This window comes from Venturia canescens, chromosome 6, assembly GCF_019457755.1.
Source record: "Venturia canescens isolate UGA chromosome 6, ASM1945775v1, whole genome shotgun sequence".
Taxonomy (NCBI): Eukaryota; Metazoa; Arthropoda; class Insecta; order Hymenoptera; family Ichneumonidae; genus Venturia; species Venturia canescens.
Window position 1 is genome coordinate 4447146 of NC_057426.1, and position 23567 is coordinate 4470712.

The 23567-nt window shown below is 43.2% G+C and overlaps 1 protein-coding gene across 10 annotated transcripts in view; it reads left to right on the forward strand.

The window, feature by feature from the left end:
• Window positions 1-23567, forward strand: part of MESK2 (misexpression suppressor of KSR 2) — a 65593-nt gene that overhangs the window by 16883 nt on the left and 25143 nt on the right. For 3 of the 10 annotated variants that reach the window (XR_006261411.1, XR_006261410.1, XR_006261412.1), the window contains exon 1: window positions 21537-21939. The exons of 1 other annotated variant lie outside the window; for it this stretch is intronic. Coding sequence is in view for 1 of the 9 variants with exons in the window: in XM_043422387.1 (XP_043278322.1) it covers window positions 11535-11752 (218 nt within the window). In the remaining 8 variants the exon portion in view is untranslated. Of the gene's footprint in view, window positions 1-11451; window positions 11753-21534; window positions 21940-23567 lie in introns of those variants that run through there. 6 more of the 10 variants (XM_043422393.1, XM_043422386.1, XM_043422388.1 and 3 more) reach the window with 4 other exon arrangements.

Consider the following 23567-nt stretch of genomic DNA (forward strand, 5'->3'; position numbering starts at 1 on the left):
CGAGTAAAGTGAGCTATACTCTGTTTTTACCCTCACCCTTCGCTCCCGCCCGCTTATACGTATCAACGGGAGTGAAATCATGAACGGAATAAGCGACCAGTCACGACCGCTGAATATTACTCGCGCCCAAGCGCAGGCCAGCGCGAGTAATGCACGTCGTTTGAAACAGCATAGCACTTTGAACTTCGCCACGAAGAATCTTGCCATTTTTTTTTATCCGATCTCACCTGTGGAGATTTACATAATAATGTAGAACATGAACTCTATAAATTTCTATTCCATTATGAAACCATAATACGTTCTCGCCTCAGCTTACTCTATCTGATCGCAATAACAACTCATTGGCTCGATTCATACGTAAATCGATCGCAGACAGTTTCGATAAAGTAAGAAATTATTGAGAATCTTGAGAAAAAGTTGTTGGACCCACGCTAATGTAACTCTGAAATAATTGCTTTGCTGATCTTTCCTCCCATCGGTCAGGGGCTAACTCGATTTTACAATTCATCGGACAGCACGTTGGTTCTACTCAGGAGCTGTTGCCTCCTGAATTAGTGACAATGCGTAATAATGGTTAACTGACCGCAGTATCCGGAAATGTATAGTTTTACTCGTTGTACGCTTTCGCCACTGAAAGCAGCGAATAAAAGTGCATGTATATAAGTACGATCTTGGGCGTTAAGTGTTAAGTATACCGGCATGTTCACAGAGCTTGCTAAGTTGATTATCCTATTTCCCACAGCCGACAGCCGACAGTGAATTCTCCAGAGCGCTCTAACCGAGCTCTGAGAAAATAGAGAGCACAAAACAGAAAGGAAGATAAAAGAGAAGCAAAACAGAGCAGGATAAAACGCGGGTGCAAATACAATCCTGGTGCATCCAGAGCCACATAGAAATTTCAAAGACTTTTTCCTACCGCGTTTCGTTGCCGAGCATAAAATAACACGTTCTTCATAAAAATTGTACTCAGACAAAAACGTAATACAATTTACACACCAGCTTTGAGAGATAATATGATGTAAGGTATACTTTGTGCTCAGGTACATACACAGTACTCGAAACTATTACGAAATCACTTTTCCAGCGTTGAATTATCATGGCTTCGTTGAACTCCATTTCATACACGAATTCGCTTTGTTATACTTTGGCAAATATGAATGAGCATTCAGGAGGGATAAAAAGAGTATTTTGTTTGAAAATTTTTGCAAATTAATGACGGTAACGAAATACACGATGAAATTTTACTTTCCCCGCGAACTTTTTCCATGACCTCGGTACTTCGTTGTTGCGTAGGAGTACGCGTATTTGCTGCTAGGCACAGAACGACTCTGTAGTCGTAAGCTGAGAAGATTACCTGCGAGCATCACAAAAACCTTTGTGACGAGGTCCAGTGAGCGCTTCATGAGCATGGCATTTTGCGTGGTAAAAAGAACAAATATTGAATAGCGAAAACAGTACAAAGGAAGTTGTCTATGGAGCCCATCTCGTCGACAGCGTTTCCTAACCAACGTTCCTCCAGTGCTGGCAGCATCTTCGTTATTCTCGAGCGAACTCCATTTCTGCTGACTGCGAATCTTACAGTATAAAATTTTATCAACTCTTAAATTGAGTATCGCGATTGACTTTTGTAATATCAATTTTTCAATAATTAAACTCTGAAAAAAAATGATTCCTCGACCCCGCTCTACAATTGTTGCCAAAACTTTCGAGGGACCGTCGCTTCCCATATCAAAGGAAAAGCCGCTTACTCTTTCAGGTGTGGAATTGAACAAGTTTCGTTTACCGCGGCACCATCTTTCTCCAGTAACAAAAGTGCTCGCGATCATAAAGCCATGCACCACCTAAGCCACTGACATTCGGTTGCTTCGTAATGCCTTAATAATTAGAAGTAAGTCAGTGAAGCGACCAAGTGCAGTGAGATACGGAAAGCGCAGACACAAAGAAAGGCCGACGTTGAGGACGAAAGAGCATGCACACCGCGGTAATATGTAACTTCACTATAATTAGGAGTTTCGCGGACTCATCGGTAGATGGAGACAAGCCAACTTAGTCCTTGCTCTAATTAATAGTGATACTTGGAGGAGAGGAACGAAGCGGAGTTCAGACAAGACCAGGCCGGGCGCGGAGGGAAGATCGGGGGCAGCTTTGTCTCTGCGAGCTCGTGCCAAGGGATCACGACACGACGAGCGTAACTTAGATCAAGTTATAATGGCGTCAGATATTCAACTAGCTGGGCGATAACTCCTTGGTTGCTTCGAGAAAACTGAGGTAGAGAGGACTCTGAAGAAGAGGCACAGACCTCGGGGCCAACGGGAAGGATCGGTGCATACCGATATACCCATGCGACAGGGATCGGGCGTTATAGGAGTTGGCGACTTGAACTATACATTCATCCAGGCTAGAATTCATCCTGAGGATATGGCAGGACTCGACAGGGCAAAAGTGAGGCATGCCCGACAAAGCGTGTCCCGATTGTAAAGTGAGCACCTGATCGAGTCCGGCTCAGAGTAGCCCGGGATGGAAGAGTTCTAATTCGACAAGGTTTACTTAGCCTTCATCGGATTAAGACCAGACGGGGACCGTCGTGGGCATCAAATGCTCAAATACGAAGGTATTTGAATAAAACTCAGGATGACCAGAGATCATTTTTATTTAAGTATGATGAAGGTGCGGATACTGATTACGGAATTCGAACATTTAGAATTGAAGAAACGTGGATTTTGTGCTTCGTTTCTGCATTCAAATCTTCTTTGCGTCCCCAATTTCTGCTCGCGTTCCAAACTTTCATGCTCCAAGTGTTGTTTAATGGACCATGCATTAGCGCTGCCCCTCGCATCCGAGCTTAATGATGCATGTGATATTTCTCCACTAGGATCGATCATACACACAATTGTGAAATGAACTGTATCCAATGTAAGGTCGCACATGCATAGATTGAATCGAATCTCCATTCGGGTATAAAAAGTTTCTCACAGCATTTCCTGACCTAGGGGACTAAAAATAGAGCAAAGCGATCGGCGTGAAATGCAAATGAAAATTTAGGTTGTTCAATAACTTGAACAATTTTTTATCGTACACAGAGAATCCTGGTGGCCACTCAATCCATCGGAACCCACTCAAACTGATATCAGGAAATAGTGCTGTCATGTATCATGGTCACAAGATAATGTACGAAAATGACCTTGTTTCCTAGTAAACAACAATTAGAAGAAGTCCCTTTGTTTCGCTGCTTACTGACTGCAAAATAAATTCACTTTGTCTCATCCTACTGATGGATCCCAGAGGCATGCCTACGGTTCACTTCCTATCTGTGGATCGAAGATTGAAGTTATGAAGCAATTCAATAGTAGAATTCGTTGTGAACTCAATTTAGCGAGTCTTTCGGAATTTGGCTGTAAACCATAATGTAAACTTCCTGTGGATACCGGCACTCGAGTCAACCACAGAACTTTGGATGGACGCATTCTCAATCCTGCGAGCCCCATGGTGTCCATGCATATTGCTAAGTTTTTGGTGTATACTTCGGTCACACGGACACACGACAATTTCATTGACGATTCCTGTAACTCGCTTCAAATGATGAATCGTTGATTGATTAATTAGCGAATATCTCGACGATCAGAATGCTCCAAAGTTGCATTGAACCCCTCGTTCCGACGTCGGGCAGACGATGCTTCAAAGCTTAATTAGGTGGCGGGAAAATTTCAGCACTGAATGAAAGAAAAAGATCGCGTCTCGACCAGGCAATATGTTGGTTCACTTTTGCATGGTATGAAAAAAGACAAAACGGACGCACGTTGATCTATAATGAGAGCGGATTATCCCAATGAAACGCAACAGATTCTCGTGCAGTCTTTTATAGATCTGCTTATGAAAAGACCCACGCACTCGGTAGTCACGAAATCAAATCAGTCTGGAGCGAGAAGCAGGCTAAGGTGCGAAGTCTCCCAGCATATCAAATTTTACATTAGCATGAACTGGGATGAACATTGGTATCACTGGATATACGAGTTCTATAACCATGTCTCCATTTCATCATGCAGATTCTACAATCTTTCAACATTATTCTTCAGCGCATCCGCACTACCAATTTATGCGGTGAAGGATAAATGGCTTTGTAAATTTCCTTTCGCAGAGCCTCGTTCTTATTTCCCAACACACAAACTGTCTGAAATTCGAGAACGGGAGAGCCTGGGAAAGCGAAACCCTTAAAGTGGAGTTTTATAATGAATATTTTTCTTCTGTAATCACAAATGCATTCGATTTTTAAAAATATTATGGTCTTTCCAACGATTATGATTTTTTTGAACACAGAATTTAGTGCAAATTCATTTTTTTTACGTCGCCCCTCCAGATCTCATCGACGATATCAGTTTCAATGAATCGCTGTTTGAAGTGAGCTTGGAATTGTTTCGAGCCCCATCGAAAAGTCCATCTGTATGCAGGCGTTCAAGATTTCTAGATTTCTGACATGATCACGAGCACAGAGTTGAAGCAACTTCAGCGATGGTCTTCGCCCCTCAACTTCCGACTTCTTTGTCTGGTAAAACTCTCACCCCTGCGAGCGTTCACATTCTACTCTTGTTGTTTCTGGGTGCTGGATGAGGTAGCTGACGAGTGTTACGTTCGCGTACTTGAGAGTTTGGAATCTCGTATCAGAAGAGGCTCGCGGGCACCCGATGTTATAGGGTGGCTTACTTCAACTGACGGGAGGCGTAGATTACAGAAATGCAAAAAGCTGCACGGTACACAGATAGATGGAAGTTAGAGTGCCTAACACTCTCTCTCTCTCTCTCTCTCTCGTGAAACTTCGAAAGCTCTCCCCGCGAAGCTTCAACGCTCCTACAGTGAACTCATGAATTTTGGAGTCACTAGTGTGTACACCCTCAGCTCGAGGTTCTTCCTTCAACGCAATCGTTAACCCATGGAACTATAGAACAGCATAACTCGTGGTGGAACTCGCGTGTGTGGAATATACGCACCCTTGTCTTTCCCTACGTCTGTGGTCTGTAAGCGTTACGTGCTGGTCCATTCTTACAGTCTCTCGTGAACGTTACTTTCTCCACATTCGCATGCCATGTACGACTTTGGGAATGTTCGTTTCCACACAAACTAGATACTTCACGAAATGCTCTCGACTTCCCTCTCTGTCCCTCTCTCGTGTTGGTGTGTGCCCTCGTAGAGGTGAGGGGGAGTCTGAGCGTCTGTTTCTGTCACATTTTGTAGTCCTTCGGTTTCCTCGCCTTTTCGTCTCGTTTTTTCTTCCCTTTCTTGATAAATGCTGCGACGACTGCAGTACTTTTAATTTTCATTCGTACTTTAGCGTTCAATCTAATTAATGAAAAAACGGCTGCGCAGGAGCGAGTATATACGACTCGCGGTCACGATTCGGTGGCCTCGTCACAAAGAACTTTCCTGTTTCGTATCTTGCTCACTCTCGACAGGAATCGATTGATCTCGTCGTCGGTCCGCATAGATTTTTTCAGTCTTCCGGTGTTCGCCGAGGTGCGGCCTGCGATGTGGGTTCGCGTGCATACGTAACACATTTTCCCAGTGATATGTGTCTGCGTCCGAGTATCGGAGCCCCAAAAACCGCAGCGAGAGTTCCCATGCCAGAATAGCTCTAATATACGAGTGGAGCGAAGACGAATTCCGGCTGCGCGCTCAGCGAACGAATGCCCGGCCTGAATAAATTTTTAATGACAGACTCGTCCTTTTGCCTCGCTCATCCCTCCCGCGCGGTTATCCTCCAGTTTCTCCTACACCTTCGCAGATACGAACCACCGTGAGCCTCGAAAAAATCCCCGACATTTCGTCCTTCCCTTTTCTGAAACTCGGCTTGCGCTCACGTTTCTCACCGCATTCCCGTTGTGAAGACAACATAAAATAAATACACATCAATGGGGCATACATCATCCGGATGCTACTTTATGTCTACCCTCCAAATGTGTATACGCGTGAATCCTTAATTTGTATATAAATTTCCGACCGATGCAGCGTTGCTGCCAGCATACAGAGCACTGCAATTGGTTATCCTGGCCTCTATCTTTGCAACTGTCTATATATTCGCTCTGGATACGTATATACAAAGACTCGGGGGCAAGGCCCGCGCGCAAAGTTCCCTCGAGAATTTGCAATTTCGTACGGGTGCACCGAGAGATGAGCCACAGCCTCTTTTATCTCGTTCTCTCTATATTTTCCAAACGTGAAAAGATCTACATGTATAAAATACAAGAATACTTATATATTGCGTGTACACGTAAAGTATAAACTGTACTTGCTACGTTACGCGGAGATCCGATATACGTACAAGTATTCCTGTTTCCTCGCTGTACCGAACGCGGAGGTGTTCAGAAAGACGAACTCAATTGAGTATGCCGTAGCGAGCTTTTCAAATTCAGAACATTCAACCGCACTGAAAAAAAAATACGTTCACGAAAACCAGGGCATCTTCTCGATCAGAATATTGACTTCTGGGTGGGCCCAGAACTTATTTTTGGAATTAGACAAACTCGTTCGTGAACCGTGAAAATGGGGGGGTGGAAGCAACGAAAGCTTGAGAACGCGGAACGAGGAAAATGTCGCACGAATAGTACTCATTCGATTATTTATCCGAAGGATTATCACTCATTCAATTTGATTATTAGAATTCCGAAAATATGTGTAAACAAATCAATATCACCGTTCGATTCATTTAAAGACGGAATTAAAAATGTTTAGTTTAATTTCAGAATTGAAAGTCGAATTGGATTCCAAATGAGAAAATGTGAATTACGCTTTAAATCGTTCGTTTTGCGAGGTCACCTTGAGTGTCAGGTGCTGGATGATATGGAAGGGGACAGAAAACGTTGAAACAATTAACGTGGTAATTTATATTCGATAGTCCACTAGCCATTTATCAGTATCGATTGCAAAGTTTATGACGACGTGACTCCGAAAAAGATGGGGCTTTTAGATAACGAAAAGTAGGTTGAAAGGGACTCGCATGTCTGTGGAAATTCAATTTTACTTTCACAGCCCTGCGCATATTGGAAAAAGCTTGGCTTATGCAATTATGCAAGGTGGCAAGTCGTCACAGTGCACCTGACCACCGTATCGTTTACGTATTTCTACATGTATAGGCCAACGATGAAATGGTGAGTTGCATAGTAACAACTTGTTACCCTGCTTGTAATTGAATGGGGGGAAAATAGAATCGAGGGACGCCCAAGAAAATTGATGAAACTATAAAAATGACCGATCGCCCTGCACGTATCCACAAATGTATTAAATAAAGTGAGTCGAAGCAATGAAATAAACTCGTGAAGATCCAAAATAGCGTACGCAAAAATACAAAAATTTCTTTTTATTTACTTCACTTTTTTTCTCATTTCAGAATTTCCATCTAACTTTTAATTTTCTTTACTTTTTCATTTCTTATTTTAGAAAATATTTCAAAATTTATTCAATGATTGATCAACTTGTTTTTTTCGATTCTCAGCAATAAAAATCATTTTCTCTACAGTGTTTGTCTCCTTCGATCTTTTTTATACTTTTTCATAAACAACCATGATTCACTTGATCGATTTTAAGCCAAACGTCTTTCCCATGATCAGTTACTGATGAGGAGATGTAAGTCACGGAACATTGAAGAAGAACAAACATGAATCAATTTCGCTCATTTTTATTGACAGATTACAAACTCTTTTTCAACGTTGTGCTTCTCGCAAATTGACTCGACACAAACATTTTTTGATTAGGCATTCTTCTGACAGGATTTACTGAAATCAACCTTCGTGCTCGCCTGGTCGAGTTTTTCACCAAATTACGTGCAGGCACGCACTCACACATCTTCACACGAAACGTTACAGCGTCGCTATACATAATATAATAACGTTATAATGACGTAACACGGATTTCAATTTTTTTGTTGCGGTTCATCGAAGTTTTGGATCAACGAGTGAAAACCCGAGTTCTTTGTTCACACGAACTTGATTAGAAATCAAAAGACTTGGATATTTTCACAATTCTCATGGATACTATCAGAATTTTTATTTTTCACATGGTTACGCGATCATCCAAGTTGTGCCAGCGGAATCGCTTCACAAACATCAGCGATTTTCAAGTCGGACGAAAGTATTGAGACTCCATGTTTCCTGCTTTACAGCAACGATTGTCAATGATCGGAAAAATGTAAAACAAAATTTAAGCCATTTGAATCGTGATCGAGTCCTCTCTATATAACGAAATCCACAATTATTTAAGTAGTTATTAAGCAATACTTTGCTGGAATTGTTGAGAATTTAAACACTTTAAATTCGTGCTGATGTTCATTCAATCAGGAGTGAGGAATTTTCAAAGATACTGTTTTATAAATACGATCTATTATTTAATTATCATGATAGTGCCGAAATTTGCACGCGCATTTATCTGCAACAACACACAACTTTAATCATTTTCGTACCTTACAAGAATGATATCCAAACTCGTTTTGCTGCGTCTTTTCCACACAAGTGTATATATATTTTTCTTTCTCGAATTTTTGTGGCTGAGCTCTAATTTTTCTTTGCTACTCTGTATGCCCTTCGTTCCTTGTACGGATAAAGAGGGAGGGACGGTTGGATTTTCGATTTTTTATAAACAGAAATACGATGAATAATAATTTCAACGAGAAAAGCAATGAGCGATAATAAATTACCAACAATCGCGACCGTCATCAACTGCCGGAGTAGAATTGTTGATGATTTTTTTGATTCTATTTGGTCGGACTGAGCTATTAATTGGAAGAAGTCGTCAAGTGCTTTCTTAAAAAGTCCAGAACTATGAGATTTCATGATTAATTTATTCAAGCTCGATAAATAGGGTGATCTGTCGACTACGATCCAACTGTACACGTTATTCCATAGATTGAATTCAGCGAGTTTTAATATCGGAACCCTCTCAAAATTTAAATCAGGAGATACAAGACGAGCGTATAGTTTGCTTACCATACTCAATTGATTTTCGAAGCCCTCGTGCAATCTACTTAAACTGTACATTATAACTGTTTTGTTCCTTAGAACATCCAACGGACCAATGAATATATTGAAAAGTCGTTCGCGATCTATTTCGTCCGCGCATAAAGTCAAGTTCGAACGAGCAAGATCCTCCAGACTCTCGAACCTGATTTCGACGCCTTTTTGCAAAGTGATATCTGTGATTGCTTCATAAATCGCAGACGAATATATAGCAGAAATAACGATCAAGCACGTGAAAAGAATCCGTTCAACATTGCGACGAGGTTGGGGATTAACCGAAATGCCGAAGAGGACGCATCCGATGTTGAATAAGCGCCAAGAGTGTCGATTCAACCTGATCAATCGCACAACTACCCAGAAAATAAAAATTATGCCAAAAGTCAAAAAGCAAGCCATTAAGAAACCGGAGGGCACTATCACTTCCGGTTTCTTCAGAATCGGCACCAAAAAACTAACTTCGTCCACAATTAGATATGAAGTTCTCGTTATATTATTCCACTCTCCGGAATAGTATGCGGTGAGGTCGTTCATCAAATCTGCGTCTTTTTTGAAGAGTAAACGAATATTGTCATCGATACTCTTAACGTTCCAAATTAGGACGTTCTCCCTAGAACCATTCAGTTGTTTTAGCATTAAATTCACCAATTGTGAGTTTGGTAGATTAAAGAGCCACAATTGAGAAAATCCGTTCGAAACAATTTTTACTCGATGACCCCACAAGTTGTTCACTTTATTCGGAAACAGGTTATTCACATCCGGGATCCAAGGCCTTGGGAAGTATTCTTTTTTGAATGGATTGAGTCGTTGAACGATCGGTGATACGTTCGACTGTGGACGGAGGATCGAAGTTCTCGGTATTTCTGGTTCAGCTAGCTCGAGGATCGTGAAATCAAGCATCTTCTTGGTCCATGCGTACTGCAACAGTTCTTCCATGTTCTCATTCAGCTTCCGTGAGAAAGATACGAGCAGGTATTTCGGACTGTCTTTTCCGGTGAGCATCTCCGCTACCGCGTCGATAAATTTTTTCGTCATTCCGCTCGGCAAACTGGTGCTGGACTCGACGATGATGACGAATAGCGTCGCGGAAGTGTCGACCGGAATCTTCCTCCCGATAGTTCCAGATGCTCGCAAATTCTCTGGAAGTTTGAAGTCTTCTTCGAAATTGATTCTCACCGTAGGTACATTCTGGATCAACTTGACAATTAACTCTTCGCTCAACGGGTTTTTCAAGCTTTCATTTTCATCGAGTCTCGTCAATAATTTAACTTCTTTCATTTCCATATCCTCAACTATGAGTCGCGTTAATTCGTCGATCCAGGGAGTGCCACTGACAAAGTTTCGAGCCATCCCGAAATACAGGAGCAAATACGCCCCGAAAGAATACATTTTTCGACGATGTTTTCTCGACAGTTACTTTTCTCCCACTGAGACTTCGTAAACGCTGTTTTCGCGTTACTTGCTTTCCCCCCACGATCCACTGACAATTAGTGCAAGAGCTTTTGTACGGTCATGAAAATACGAATCAATAAAATTGTGTGCAGCCGTATTTCTAACAATTTTGCTGCACCGACTCGCCACGTATTCAAACGCATTGTCACTCATACCTGAACTTTTCTACTCCAGGCCACGTCCGAGTATTTTTAAAATCGTTGAATACTCTTGGAAATCGATGTCGCCGTTAAGGCCTGTCGTCGTGGAGGGCAGTACGCAATTTTAAGTTTCCTGAAACATCGAGAACAATTTTTCTCCATCGAGAATAAAATTATTCAGGAAAAGAGAGAAATTTTTATAGGCACGATCCATTACAGGCTTTTGGTTTTTTCCTGGAGGATTTCCCATGGGGAGGATTGTTTACAAGATCATTCGGAATTTCTAAAGGCACTTATCCACCTGTGTATGCCTGCCTCGTCGATTTTCTGATCCGGTTGAATCCGCTTCGACATATACGACGAGTAGTCGAGCACGTAAATATGTACATGTGTATTGATAAATAATAAAAAAGACTGATCGATATTGCTACGATGCCAACTGGTATGCATCGGCGCGCAGATTTCGCGACATCAATCATTTTTAAATTGAGTTTCACATCTTTACAAGAATTCCAAAGAGCGCGGCGGAGCGTCTTTATGCACGAAATTCATTACACGTTGACGCTCCCTCGTAATTCGTAACGTTACGTGGCTCTTGAAAGCGATTACGTGGATGCCATAAGCACCGCTGTGTTCGCAAACTTGTATCCGCCGAGCTCGATCATTCGTGCTCGGTACACCGTAACGAAATAATTATCGGAACTCTGTACGTGCTCTTTGGTCACGTTTTACCACATACGTTTGCTTTGATCGATTCATTCGCTCGGAATCGCGCAGCCATGAACAAAAAATTCAGTTTCCGACTCGAAAGTAGACGGAAGAGTTAGCGCGCGACGTGCTTTCGCAAAGTTCAAGTTTTTCCGTTGTCAAGTGCGTTCCCGGAGTTTGTTGTTCCCAAATTTGGCTCTCTCAGTCAGTTCGGACGTTGCGCTGCCATCGCGTTGAAAAAATGCCGACGAATTCGAGTGTCAGAGTGTGGGCTCAGTCAGGGGAGCACAAAGAGCCGACCAAAAGTGATGGAATTTCGGCGTCTTCGTCGTCGGGAGTTCTGGAAACGATATCCGAAACTATCGTCCCCTTCCGGCCGAGTAATGCGAAAAAGGCGATTACTCCGGATCGCGTTATTCCGAAAAACCCGTCGGTCACCGTGCAGCCCCGCGAGACGAGGTATTTATATAACCTTTATTCGCGTCTCGTTCGAATGAGCCCGGAAAGATAGAAAAAAATTATTTAAAACCGAAGTGTATGCTATCAAGTTTGTAAAAAAGCAATGATTAGAAACTTTTTTGACAGCGAGCAACGCCAATCGAAAAAAAATATGATTCCACCGCGTAGCGTTTTATTCGCAAATGGAGTTCGATTCGATAGAAAAAATTGAAAATGAATCATTCACCCTCCTGTCTGGCCGGACTCCACTGTACAGCGATATGAGACTAGTTTGGTATCTTGGAAAAAAAAGAGTAAAAAAAGGAACAAAAACAAACAATAACGAGGCGAAAAAATTGATCGTTGACTGCAGGAATAGCGATATCTCATTGGAGGGAATGAGGAAATTGTTTTTCAGTACAGTTCACTTCTGCTCGAATGAGGTTACAGAAGGAAAGGCGAATGGGAGAGGAGTGGAGGGAAGGGTGAGTCTATATGCATCGGAGGAGGGGGGCAAAAAAGCGAAATGAAAAGTCTGTTTTAGCGACGAGAGAGGGTGATTCAATATTTATATTGCTCAATTAAACTCGCTATTATAGTGAGCGATGGGACTGTGGTTATTCGAAAAACCGCGTAACAAATTCACGTTTCATTGGCTTGACTCGATACATGAAATGGAAAAAGGTCATGAGGATCGTAAAATTCAGTCGAAAATGGAAGCGGGTCTTACGTGCACGCGCGACATGTTGACTTGAAAATTTGGTCGGTTTTCGCGAATTTATCAAGAGGAGGGTGCGAGTTGGGGAAGCTCACGTGGATTCCATTTATTTCGAGGGGTGTGGAATAAGTTCCGGAACATCGAAGTAAGAAGCAAGACAAAGGAGGCATGGTGAGTGGGTGAAGAAGAGAGGAAAAATCGTACAGGTGCGGGAAATATGTGTTCGCGGCTACCCGACGAAACGTAGGTACGGGAAAGCACCCGAAAGCACACGCTTGCGATCTTTATTCTCGGTTTTACGTGAGCACCCAGCTCCCCTTCTGTCTCCCTCGCTCTCTTTCTCTTTCCTTCCGTTCTCGCCCAGGAAAAACGTGCTTCGCGGAAGCGCGTCGAGAAGTTTCGCGTGTGCGCGACAACGAGAAACGTACACCGGAGAAAAGAAAAGCGAGTCGAAGAAGATAAGAGTGTCCCACCGGCAGCCTGGCACCTTCTGAACTCGACAAACGACGACGTCGCCGATGTGGCACCGTTCCCACGCCCTTCTGAGAGCCTAAGAGCCAGCCCTTTGCCACCGTTACATCAACGGGTTCGAGTAAAGGCCTTGCTTCCTCCTCAATCGAGAAACGTACTTTCGCAGCTCCCTTCTTTCCTCCTTCCCTCACTTCTTGGCCCCGCTGTTGGACGATCCTCGACCAAATTCCCTTCACGATAAATAGTTAACGAAAACACGCCGGAATACTGGAAGCCTCTTTGAAACCCTTCGTGCACGATATGCTGCAATGGACATAGCAAACACCCACCCACGTCTGGAGGGATGCTGCGGCTTGCGTGGTCAGCACAGCGACTTGAGCTTCAACCCACCCTTTTACCACGCATTGTACGTTTGAGACGTTCCAAGATCGGCTACGTGCGGTTGTCTTACAGAACTTTTCGTTTCAATCCAGTCGACGCAAAGGACGAGAGAGCACGAAAAATGTTTCTGTTCCTCTCTTGAGGGAATCCTCGTAGTACGTTGTTACTTTGATATTTTCGACTCTCGAGTTCGAAGTATAGTAGCCAAGTCCAAAATTTATTGTTTTTTCAACAATTGAGCACGGTCCATACGAGCACCCGACTTGGGTTACCAACTCCCAGCAGTGGTTTTTCCACTGGAATTTCCTGACTTTTCGAATCCCACTTGTACATTGCATATTTGATGGATACTCGGCTGGGATCCCGGGAACTTGCTCTCCGTTACATCTGGCAAAACGTTGCTGGAGAGTTGCGGAAAAGGTAGGTTAGGAAACGTAACGAGCCGATCGAAATTCGTGTATTTCAACTCTCGTTGACTTACTCCAGGTGCACCTACGTCGATTTATTTCCGGTCAAACTTTGAGCTTTGAGCTAAGACCCGTTGGCTCGCATGTCGCTATACCGCCCCAGCGCCAAAGTAAATACATATAAATAAAGACGAATTCGAACCTCTATATACGCAGGAATGTGGGAGCTTTTTTTTCTCATTATTCGTATCTCACGAGCTCAGGAAAACCACGAGTTTTCTAGATCTTTTGATGCACCGAGCCAGTTGGCTTCCACGGTTAAATTTATTGGCGTTTTGATGAAAGCATCCACCGAGATATTCCGCCCGTCTTGCTGAGAAACCGTCAGCCAGCGCGCCACGCTACCATTGCTCTTTCCACTCAGCCCTAAGGCCATAAATTTTAAAGAAAGCTTTCTCTTTTTGCGCCCTTTATACACCCTCATACATTCACTACAGTTAGTCGAGAAGCTCCTCCCTCTACTAAGCTATGTATGCTGCACGTACTTACGTACGTTCTACGTCTCACTGGCAGCGTGACTTTCGAGGAAATTGCTCCACGAACCGGAAAAACCGGTATCCTTTGTGGACCAGGACGAGAGGAGCGCATGGCCAGGATACATGATCCCGGACCTCTTCCCATTAAAGGCTACGAACGAGTCGAGCGACATGGCGAATTTTCAAATGGACTCAATTTCCCATGTTCTCCCATTCGATTTTCGACTGGATCGAAGCAGCCCGGTGTCTTCTCATTTTCATCACTGCATTTGAGAACCCAAAGATTCAAAATTCCAAAGCCATTTTTTCGAGCAACGAAGCTCGCGAGTCGGACTTGGAATAGCTAATTCGAGTGGCGCATCAATTTTTGGGATACTCCGGTGCGTCCGGAATCAATCATTCATGGGAAAAATACCGTACGTCCCTCAAGTGCCCGGAATACTGAACGATCAGGAGTCTTCGACTCGGAGGGTCCATAAGCGTATGGAAATAGCTCATCGCACGATTTATCAAGATTTTGTTGGATTGATGCGCTCTACTTGTACAAATTTCGGTAGCATATATCCTCGTGGAATTTGCATAATTTCTCGTACGAACTTCGAGCTACAGGTACAAGATTGGCTAACATGCTTCGAAAGACTGTTCGCTCGCGCTAGTTTATGTACTTGTTACTCTGGGATGTTAATTCTCCACAAGTTTTGAGACTAATCGGAGTCAAGCGAGAATTACTTTGTCGGATTCAGCCGCACCTGGAGCAACCAATATTCAGGCAGGTTCTAAATTTCGAATTGAATTGTAAAACTAAAAAATATCTTCCACGGCTGCATTGAAAGGTTAGGAGTTAGCCAAATCAACGTGGAAAGAGCGTCGATCAATTTGACGTTTGTCTGAATTATACCCCATCGTATATTTCAGCCCGTTTCAGTTGGTTCCTCTCTGTAGCCTTGAGCTTCCCCAGCTGCCTGGCATATTGATCAGCAACGCCGAAGACTGGTTCAACCGCGTGTGGCGGCTTATACGGTCCGGATCAAGTGCAGACTTTATCGAGGAACACGCGTGCTATTTCGTCTGTCGAATAAACAGCAAAAACACGAGAAACGCCATCTCTTGCCAGGGACATATAATCGGTGGCTAGGATACATTAGAGATTCAGCTCCGCGTTTGCCATGTTTGGGGAGAAAATACGGTAATCCTAGAAGGCGGTTAACCGCGCGCGATAACTATGCGCGCACCCTTGTTAAACTTCAGACTCCGTCAGACTCTCGTTCCCAGTGGGCGAGCCCGCATCTTTTTCTCCCATTTTTTTTATCCTCCGCACGAGTTTCCTGCGAAGGTCTCTTCTCCCAAGTGAGTTAGTTGCTTCGAAGATATCCCTCGCTGGTTCTTTTACACCACGATCAAGCAGATCGCCGACCCAGGAGGTTTCGACAGTTGCAGAACAGGTGCGCGTGGCGACCGAACCCTCTTTGCTTCGCGTCCTTGCGCCACCGCATTCTATACATCGGGGTTGTTGCTTATCCCAGGAGGGTAATTCAAGTCCACGAATTTATCGTTAAGAGTCCTCCCCCCCCTCCCCTTTCCGAAATTTTCGTAATTCTCGCGCCTACCCATGAAACGACTAGTGGCCGCACACAGAGTGCTTGGGTACCCAGCAGGTTCCAATTCCTCGAGCACCCTATCCGCCGGTCATTCGAGGGAAAGCACTGATGATACAGCAAACATGAGGCTCCTCGTTCCATCTTCGACCCCCGAGGTTAGAAAAGCTAGAAAGCGATTTATTTTTATTCACAGGTCTCTGAGGAGTCCGGAGCTAAATCATGCTCGTGCTCTCTCATCCCCTTCGCGTCCGCGGAGTAACGTCTTTAAAGAATTTATACTCTGACCTTTTGCGCGGGATCACACGACGGGGAATTTAGTATTAGATTATCGGGATCGCGGTTGTTACTATTTTCAGTTATAACACTGATGCGTGCGAGCCGAGAGAATTATGAGAGCCTCCGCGAAGAAGGCGTCCGACGGTTCAACCCCGTCCGGTTTTAACGAGACCGGAAATGCCTCGCACCTGATACCAAGTGCCGTGCTCACTCCGTGTCTATAGACGCCCGCTAATTTCGGACACGTAAATTGTATTGCCGCCGGTTTTCGGCACGTGTCTATGTACCTCCTGATTGTGTGCGGGGAAACGTGGATACGTTGGAGAACTCGCGGGATCGGTGACCCGAGGGACGAGGCGAGACAGTTTCAACAGCTATTCCGAGACCTGCGCTTTCTCCTTCCTATACGGAGGATTTAATATTAATACACAATTTGGCTGTATGTCTCTCGCCATGTCGTTTTATAACAACGTTTTCCCATGTTTACGTGTCCTCCCTAATTTATTATTCATTCGGACGCAGCTGGCAAGAAAACACACATAAAGGGGGGAGAGAGAAACGCAGACAGGGCGAATGAGAGGCAGGATATGCGAGTGCCGATGAGACGAGCCCAGGTCCTTTTGCATCACGCGTCGATCTCGCTTCGCACAAAAGCTTATGGGTTGGTCGATTTTTGACAACACTGTAGTAAGCAACTGGATCGAGTAGCTAATGAACGTTAACCGAAGCCTCCGGAAAAACGTTTTGAAAAGTGGACGTGTCAACTCCGGAAGGCGTAAAAACTTTTTTCATCGCACGATATACGTTGGCAAACTAATTCATATGGATGAATTTATCCGTATATACTTCAATATATTTCTTTGTCCGTATAAATTAGTGTTGATGTCAAGATGAAAGATGCGCTGGAAGGTACGTGTACGCATAAACATGGAAGCCATAACTAAGCGCAGAAAGCAGAAAGTTGAAATTCTCATGGCACAAACAGTGAGGAGGTGGTGTCTTTGAACTTTCGTATTACCATTTTGAGTGGTTCCTTGAGATCTCTTTTACCTGGCCAAGGGAGAGAGAGGAAGAAAGAGAAAGGAGCAAAGTGGAGGAAAAAGAGAGGGGAACAGGGCGATCGGGGCGAGGCAAAAGAGGGACAGAAACTCGGCAACGGAGTCGCATATAGAACTGAACGCAAAGTCCTGACCAACTTCACTCACGAAAAGCGTATACACGTCGCCCACCGTCGTCGCGTACCACAGTCAAGACAATCTCGGGTGCGACGAAACGTTGAATTAAAACTTGTCGCGGAAGAGCCGTTCTCCATTTGCATGGGTAAACCTAAAGTTTCCGCGTCTCTGGGCTCGTTTCCCTCTTTCCATAGATACACTCTTGGCAGGTGATACGTATATTAATGCATGTCTATACATATATATTTCGTATATTTACATGTGTATAATGTTTCGCGGTACTGAGGTGCGCTGCTTATCGAGAACGATAAAACCACCGACCGCCCACAGTCGCGAGGGATCCTATTCACCCTTCAATTGCTTCTCGCACGACTCAACTTAACGTCCACTCAATTCTGATCTGCATAACGAGTCTTTCTCTTTGTACATATCGGGCTATTCTTAAACCGATAAAGACACAGATCCTACTACTCGTGCTCTTGCAAGATTTCCAAAAGATTTGAAAAAAATTGAGTAAATAACTGAGTTATGAAGAATATTAAAAAAATCAGCAATTTTGTTTCAGTAGGCCATTCTATGACTGGTCGAGTTTGCAACTACTTTGTGTTGATTAATTTCAAGTCTAAGTTATTAATAAAATTAATAGACACTTAAATTGAGAATATTTTACCTAGGGAACATTTTTACTCTGCGAAAGAAAGTTTATATTGGAGTAATGGCACTGAGTGGAAATGGAATGGTCAATTCATTTTAAATAAGCGAAGCTTTTTTTGAATTTCCCGCAATTCCCGAATTTGCCCGAAGTTCAAAAAACTAAAGTTTTTCGAATAAACGTTTCCGAAGCTCGAACACCGTACCATTTTTTCACAATTAATATTATTGCGAGTTCTCCCATAGGACACCGTGTTAAAAACTCAAAATTGTAAACGCAATAATTCACAATTTTGCCCCGTAAGAAACCCTGGAACTGTGCTCATCAAGGGACCTTAAACTATCATTTATCGCAAAAAAGTGGACCTTTGCCGTACTTTATCGAACGGCCGAATTACTTTAAGTTTTTATTGGAAGAGTGGTGTCATCCAATCATTTACTATATTTCATCATAATCGGTTGCAAAGTTTTCACGTGAGAATGTACAGGCCAGAGTGACGAATTTTTTTTTCTAGAGAAATCAGGAAATTTGTTGCACTGGCTTTTAACGATGACGTTTTATGCCTTATGATGAATGGTGCGTTATGCTTCGAATGCCGGTCTAGAATTTTGACCCAATGTTCTTAAGACGATCGACAAACATTTTCACGTAATTGAAAATTGATTTTTTTAATTTGTGGATGTATCTCTCGCCTCGAGTAGAATGGTCCCAATTGAGCTTTGTCAAGACGACTGTTGAACACGGCACCCAAACGTTCAACATTAAACCACCTGCCCAATATTTGCATCTGCTCGACGAACAGGACATTTGCATGAGACGATATTTGACACTTATAACATGTCAGAGGTGAAATAATTTTAATAACACATGAGCTCTGTTCCTCGTACGCTCGTAATGTGAAACTGCTGTTTTTTAAGCACCCATTTGAAAAACGAAACGGAGAGTAAGTTTCAAAAAATTTCATTAGCTTTAAGGAGGGTGGATCACGAGTTTGCGGGGCAGGTGGTGAGAGGGAAACGGGTATGCGCTAATCCAAGCTTATTACCAACTGCTGAGACCTACATTTTTTGTGTTGTAAAAGCCAATTTTCTGCATCGATAATATATATATATATTTTATAATAATATAGTTATATCAGATGAATTATATTGGAAATTATTTTAAAAAATCAATCGTAAACGTATTTTCATTCATTTGTATGATTTGTTGAAACGTGGCAATGTCAAAATTTATTTTCCGATGTTAGCAGCATTGTCTGTATCAGCTGTGTATCCTCCACATATTGACGCGAGAAATTGAAAGATTTTGGTCATTCGGGCTAATTCGGCTCACGTCGGCTTCAACCGAGTTTCATGCTCTCGCATTTCTCTCACTAGTAATTTAAGTTCCCGCGCGACGTTGCCACATTTGTTACGATATGGAAATGTAAGCGCCAAGTTTCGAATTTTATCGAGAGTTTTAATTAATTCTTCAATAACTATGAGGTGGGGGAAGATAAATCTAGCATCAAATAATTTCTAACGGTGCATTCTTCCCATTTAAAATTTTGCACAAGAAGCAGCGAAATTTCAACGATTTATTACTGAAAAACTACGAGGTGGAAACATCTGAAATTTTGCACAAGTCTTTTGCTGTTACTCGTGAACATAATATTTTTTTTCAGCCAATTCTTATTATTTTTATTTCGTCATCCAATCTCCTTAACATGACTTTTTTTTATTGGGAAATACAAATAGTTGAAGAATTGGATATTATTTTGTCCAAGTGCGAAGAACTTATCAAGCTTTTTCCTCTTCCTTTGGATTCGAGTCCTGAGGAGGCACATGAAATTGGGCCTACTTTCTATTTTGTGAGCCGAATTTGCACGAATATTTCTATATATACGGATGTGTGTATATGTGATAGGTCGAGGCGTTATCGAGGATGAAGGAAAATTCGTAGTTTGCCTCCTTTGGCTTGCTACTGCGGTATTAGATTCCCAGTGGGAGGATTTCCATCTTCCCTTTTACTCGTTCGGAGTCTGGTATTACGACCACCGAGGTCCACACACCAGCGTAGAGACTCGCTCGCTCACCGTCTCCGCGCTGCCGGTACCGTTGGTGCTGCAGCAGCAGCAGCAGCAGCAGCAGCAGTACTCCCAGAAGATGAGTTAAGGTCGAGATTCGGGGAAGCGAGGTGAACACCAAATCAAAAACAGCTGGCGATAAAACCAAGAGACCGTGTACGTAAAACAAATGGCCCGATTTCGTGATTTAAGGAGGACTCGTTGGATTAGTTGGGTCGGTGTGAAGCGTTTGCTTTGCTGGCCACAAATATAATAAAAAGTGAACGAGGCACAAGAGGCCAAAAGAGATTGCGCCTCGAGTAATGTGAAAATAGAAAAAATAAAATTGCCCTTTTTTGTCAGCATTCGCACAAAGATCGAGCGTTTTATCGATGGCTTTTTTGCCTCTAATTTATCGATGCTTTTATTGTATGATGTTAACCTGAAAAAACTCAAGAAAATATACAAATAAATAAGTGCTGCTTAAACGAACGTCTCGCCCTCAATATCCCATAACTTCGTAAGCTTAAAAGAGTTGTTTCGTTTTTCTGGCATTATGCTTACACGTAACAGAGGGAGGGCCTGTAGTACCTCACCTCGGCTCGATTTTTACGGCGAATAATACTTCGCTATTTCCTCTACTTACTACGCTCCACTTCTGCACACTGGCTTCACCCGTCGTTGCTTTTTTTTCTTCATAAAAAGGGAAGCGAACTTTGCAAGGAAGGTTAGCACGAAATATGGCAGCTGTCTCTATGAATTATCGCGAGCAGCGTATGCTCGACGTGTATTAAAATCCTTTTAACCGGCCATAAATAAGGCTCTCGGTTCGACCAGGTAATTCCTACGGGATATAAACGTATATAGAGCCAGCAAGTTGAAGAGATTCTCCAAAAACTCCTGTCATATTACGAACACGCTGAACAAAGGGTTTCGAGCTGCGCCGAAGGATCGACCATCGTCGCGCTTATTTTCCAGCTCAGCTCTGCCTTTCCTTTTCAAGGAGCTGACTTGGTTGGATCTGAATAAAAATTTTGGCATCTATTGACGATTCGTTCTTCGTCGAGCATTTCGAGATCATTCAAAAAGTTCGCAGCTTCCCTATATTCCGTACAGATTCCCCGGAACAGAAATGACGAAAGAGAATCCAATTCCAGCACAAACTTTGCTGTCAAAACAGAATTTATTAAGACCTTTGGTCACCGTATTACTTTCTTCGTTCAGATCTCGTTCGCAGTAGCTCCGCTGACCTTTCGACCGAGCTCTACGTTACCCTTCACCCATACTGCCGCAGTGAGCCCTCGTTTATCCGCCATCGATAAAACGAGTCTCTTTTCCTCCCCATTATCATTGTCTACTGTAGATCATGGGGAGCCGACGGATGGATGTAAAGGACGCGAGGGCGTGTATTTGCCGTTATCGAGAGATCTCCAGATGTCGACACTCAGTTTGTAACCGGTTCAATCTAGTAAGAGCAATGCGCAAGACAATCTGCGCAGTAAGATTGACCGGCCAGAGGAGAAGTACTCCGAACGCCCCAACGGGAAGCCTCGACAGCTTGAACGAAAGAGCTTAGTGACCAGTTCGTCGAGTGCTCCGCGTATACGTTGAATGTAGAAATATTCATCTCGTTCTCGCCCCTCTCTATTCGACTCGTTTCGTAGCGGTCCCCCACTCCGTTTTGAGGGAGAGACATTTACTCATCGCCACATTGTAAAAGCGCCTGCTGTATCAACTGTCAGATTTTCATAATACCAAACTATCATTCATAAACCGTTTTACGCGTTCGAATCGCATTTACCTAAACGCCGTTACCGCGAGCGTTTCTCATCGATTAGAGCCAGCTCTCCGTTTTATCGTAAACCGCGTTAAACTGCAACTTTTCTTCGGCTCTACGGGTCTTCAGCGATCCACCAATTCGGCGCGAGTTTTCAGCCCGAAAAAATCAAGGTAAGTCGTGTGACTCATATCGCTGACGAGATTTTTGTTGTTTTATGTGGGCAGCAGAAAAATAAAAATAAAAATAAAAAAAAAAACTTTTTCAAGTGGGCAAACAGGAATTTTCGTAAGAGCGCGCTGTACACGAACATTTTGTTTCTTGTCTGCTTTCGTTATATCTTCCGGAAGGGTGGTTGCGTTCTTTCGAACAAGCGTTTATCGTGACGTTATATTGCATCAGGAGCTTCCAGTGTGTTCATAATAACGCTATCGTTGTGCTACCTCCATAAATTTACTTTGTCACTACACCATTGCTCGACGACTCTCGATCGAGCAATAACGTCGTCGTCGAGACTGACGTGTCAGATCCAACGACGTCCAAAAATCGCACTAATTCCCTGTGCCCTTCGGTTATTTTGCCATTTCAAACCATTTCAACAACGGGCAATGCGATTTTTTTTTTCCTCTCGGTTCATTAACGTAAAAAGCTGCAGTTATTTGATGCTTTTCCAAAGAAATCCGGATAAACGTGTGCTACTGAATAAAAATCGATCGTCTCAACCGAGAATACGTAATATCAATTGCACAAGAAAACTCTCGGTCTACATTTCGCGAACGGATAGCAGCTTCGGGTTAACCCCAATTCCGCTGGTTTACACGGAAAATCAATACACCAACACCCAACCCTTGCGAGTGTGTGTTACCAGAGGCGACTGTTCTCTCTCTTTCTCTCTCATTCTCTTTCTTTTTCGTGAAATTGTCGAGGATGTTTTGTATGCGGTAAAGCAGAAGGATAACTGCGAGATTTCCCGCGTCCGCGGATTAATCGATAATCCTTTACGTGCTTCGTAGCGAACGATTCGGTGAAGCTGATCCCCTCGCTAGCACATAAATTTCGAGCTCGTACAACGCGCGTCATAGGAACGCTTCCTTATTTCGTCAATTCAATACTTTCTGACCTTGGCTGCAACGTCGATCCAATTGTTGACTAATCGCTGTTGAGCGAGGTCGGGCGAGTAATTTACATCGCTCGTAGCGCGTATGTTTGACGAGAGGGAAGAGAGATCTCGAGAGTGAGAACAGTTGTCGTTGCTTCGAACATGATAAAATAACGGAGAGTATTTCATCGATTATTTTTTGCAAATGCAGTTACTATTTTTACCATCAACTAACAAGCCACCGTTACTTTTTTCAATCGTTCAATTTACTGAAAAACGTAATCGAGCGTACTACTTACAATAATACTTGATGGGGCGGTGGTAAATAGGGAAAGGATTGAAAAAACAGAGAAGCACACAACGCGCACATGCAGTCGCGAGTGCTGGGCGCCTCCATGGCAATCAATAAACGGCGAACATCTGACTCGATTCCGTGTATACCCCATCGACCGACAACCATATCGATTTTTCTTGCATGCCTATGTATGGACTTATAATCGCGTTTCTTTGTGTAAACCCATCTTAACATTCGAGATATCAATAATATATATTTTCGTATATATTTATGTGTACATCAGGGTCTGGGTATAGCGTGTACTAGTTCAGGCTCCAGAGTGTGTGCACCGAATGCCATCGATCCATTTTTCATGGGGTTTTGATAGAAAATAAAAGGTTCGGTGGATAAAATGGGAGTCTGAACGA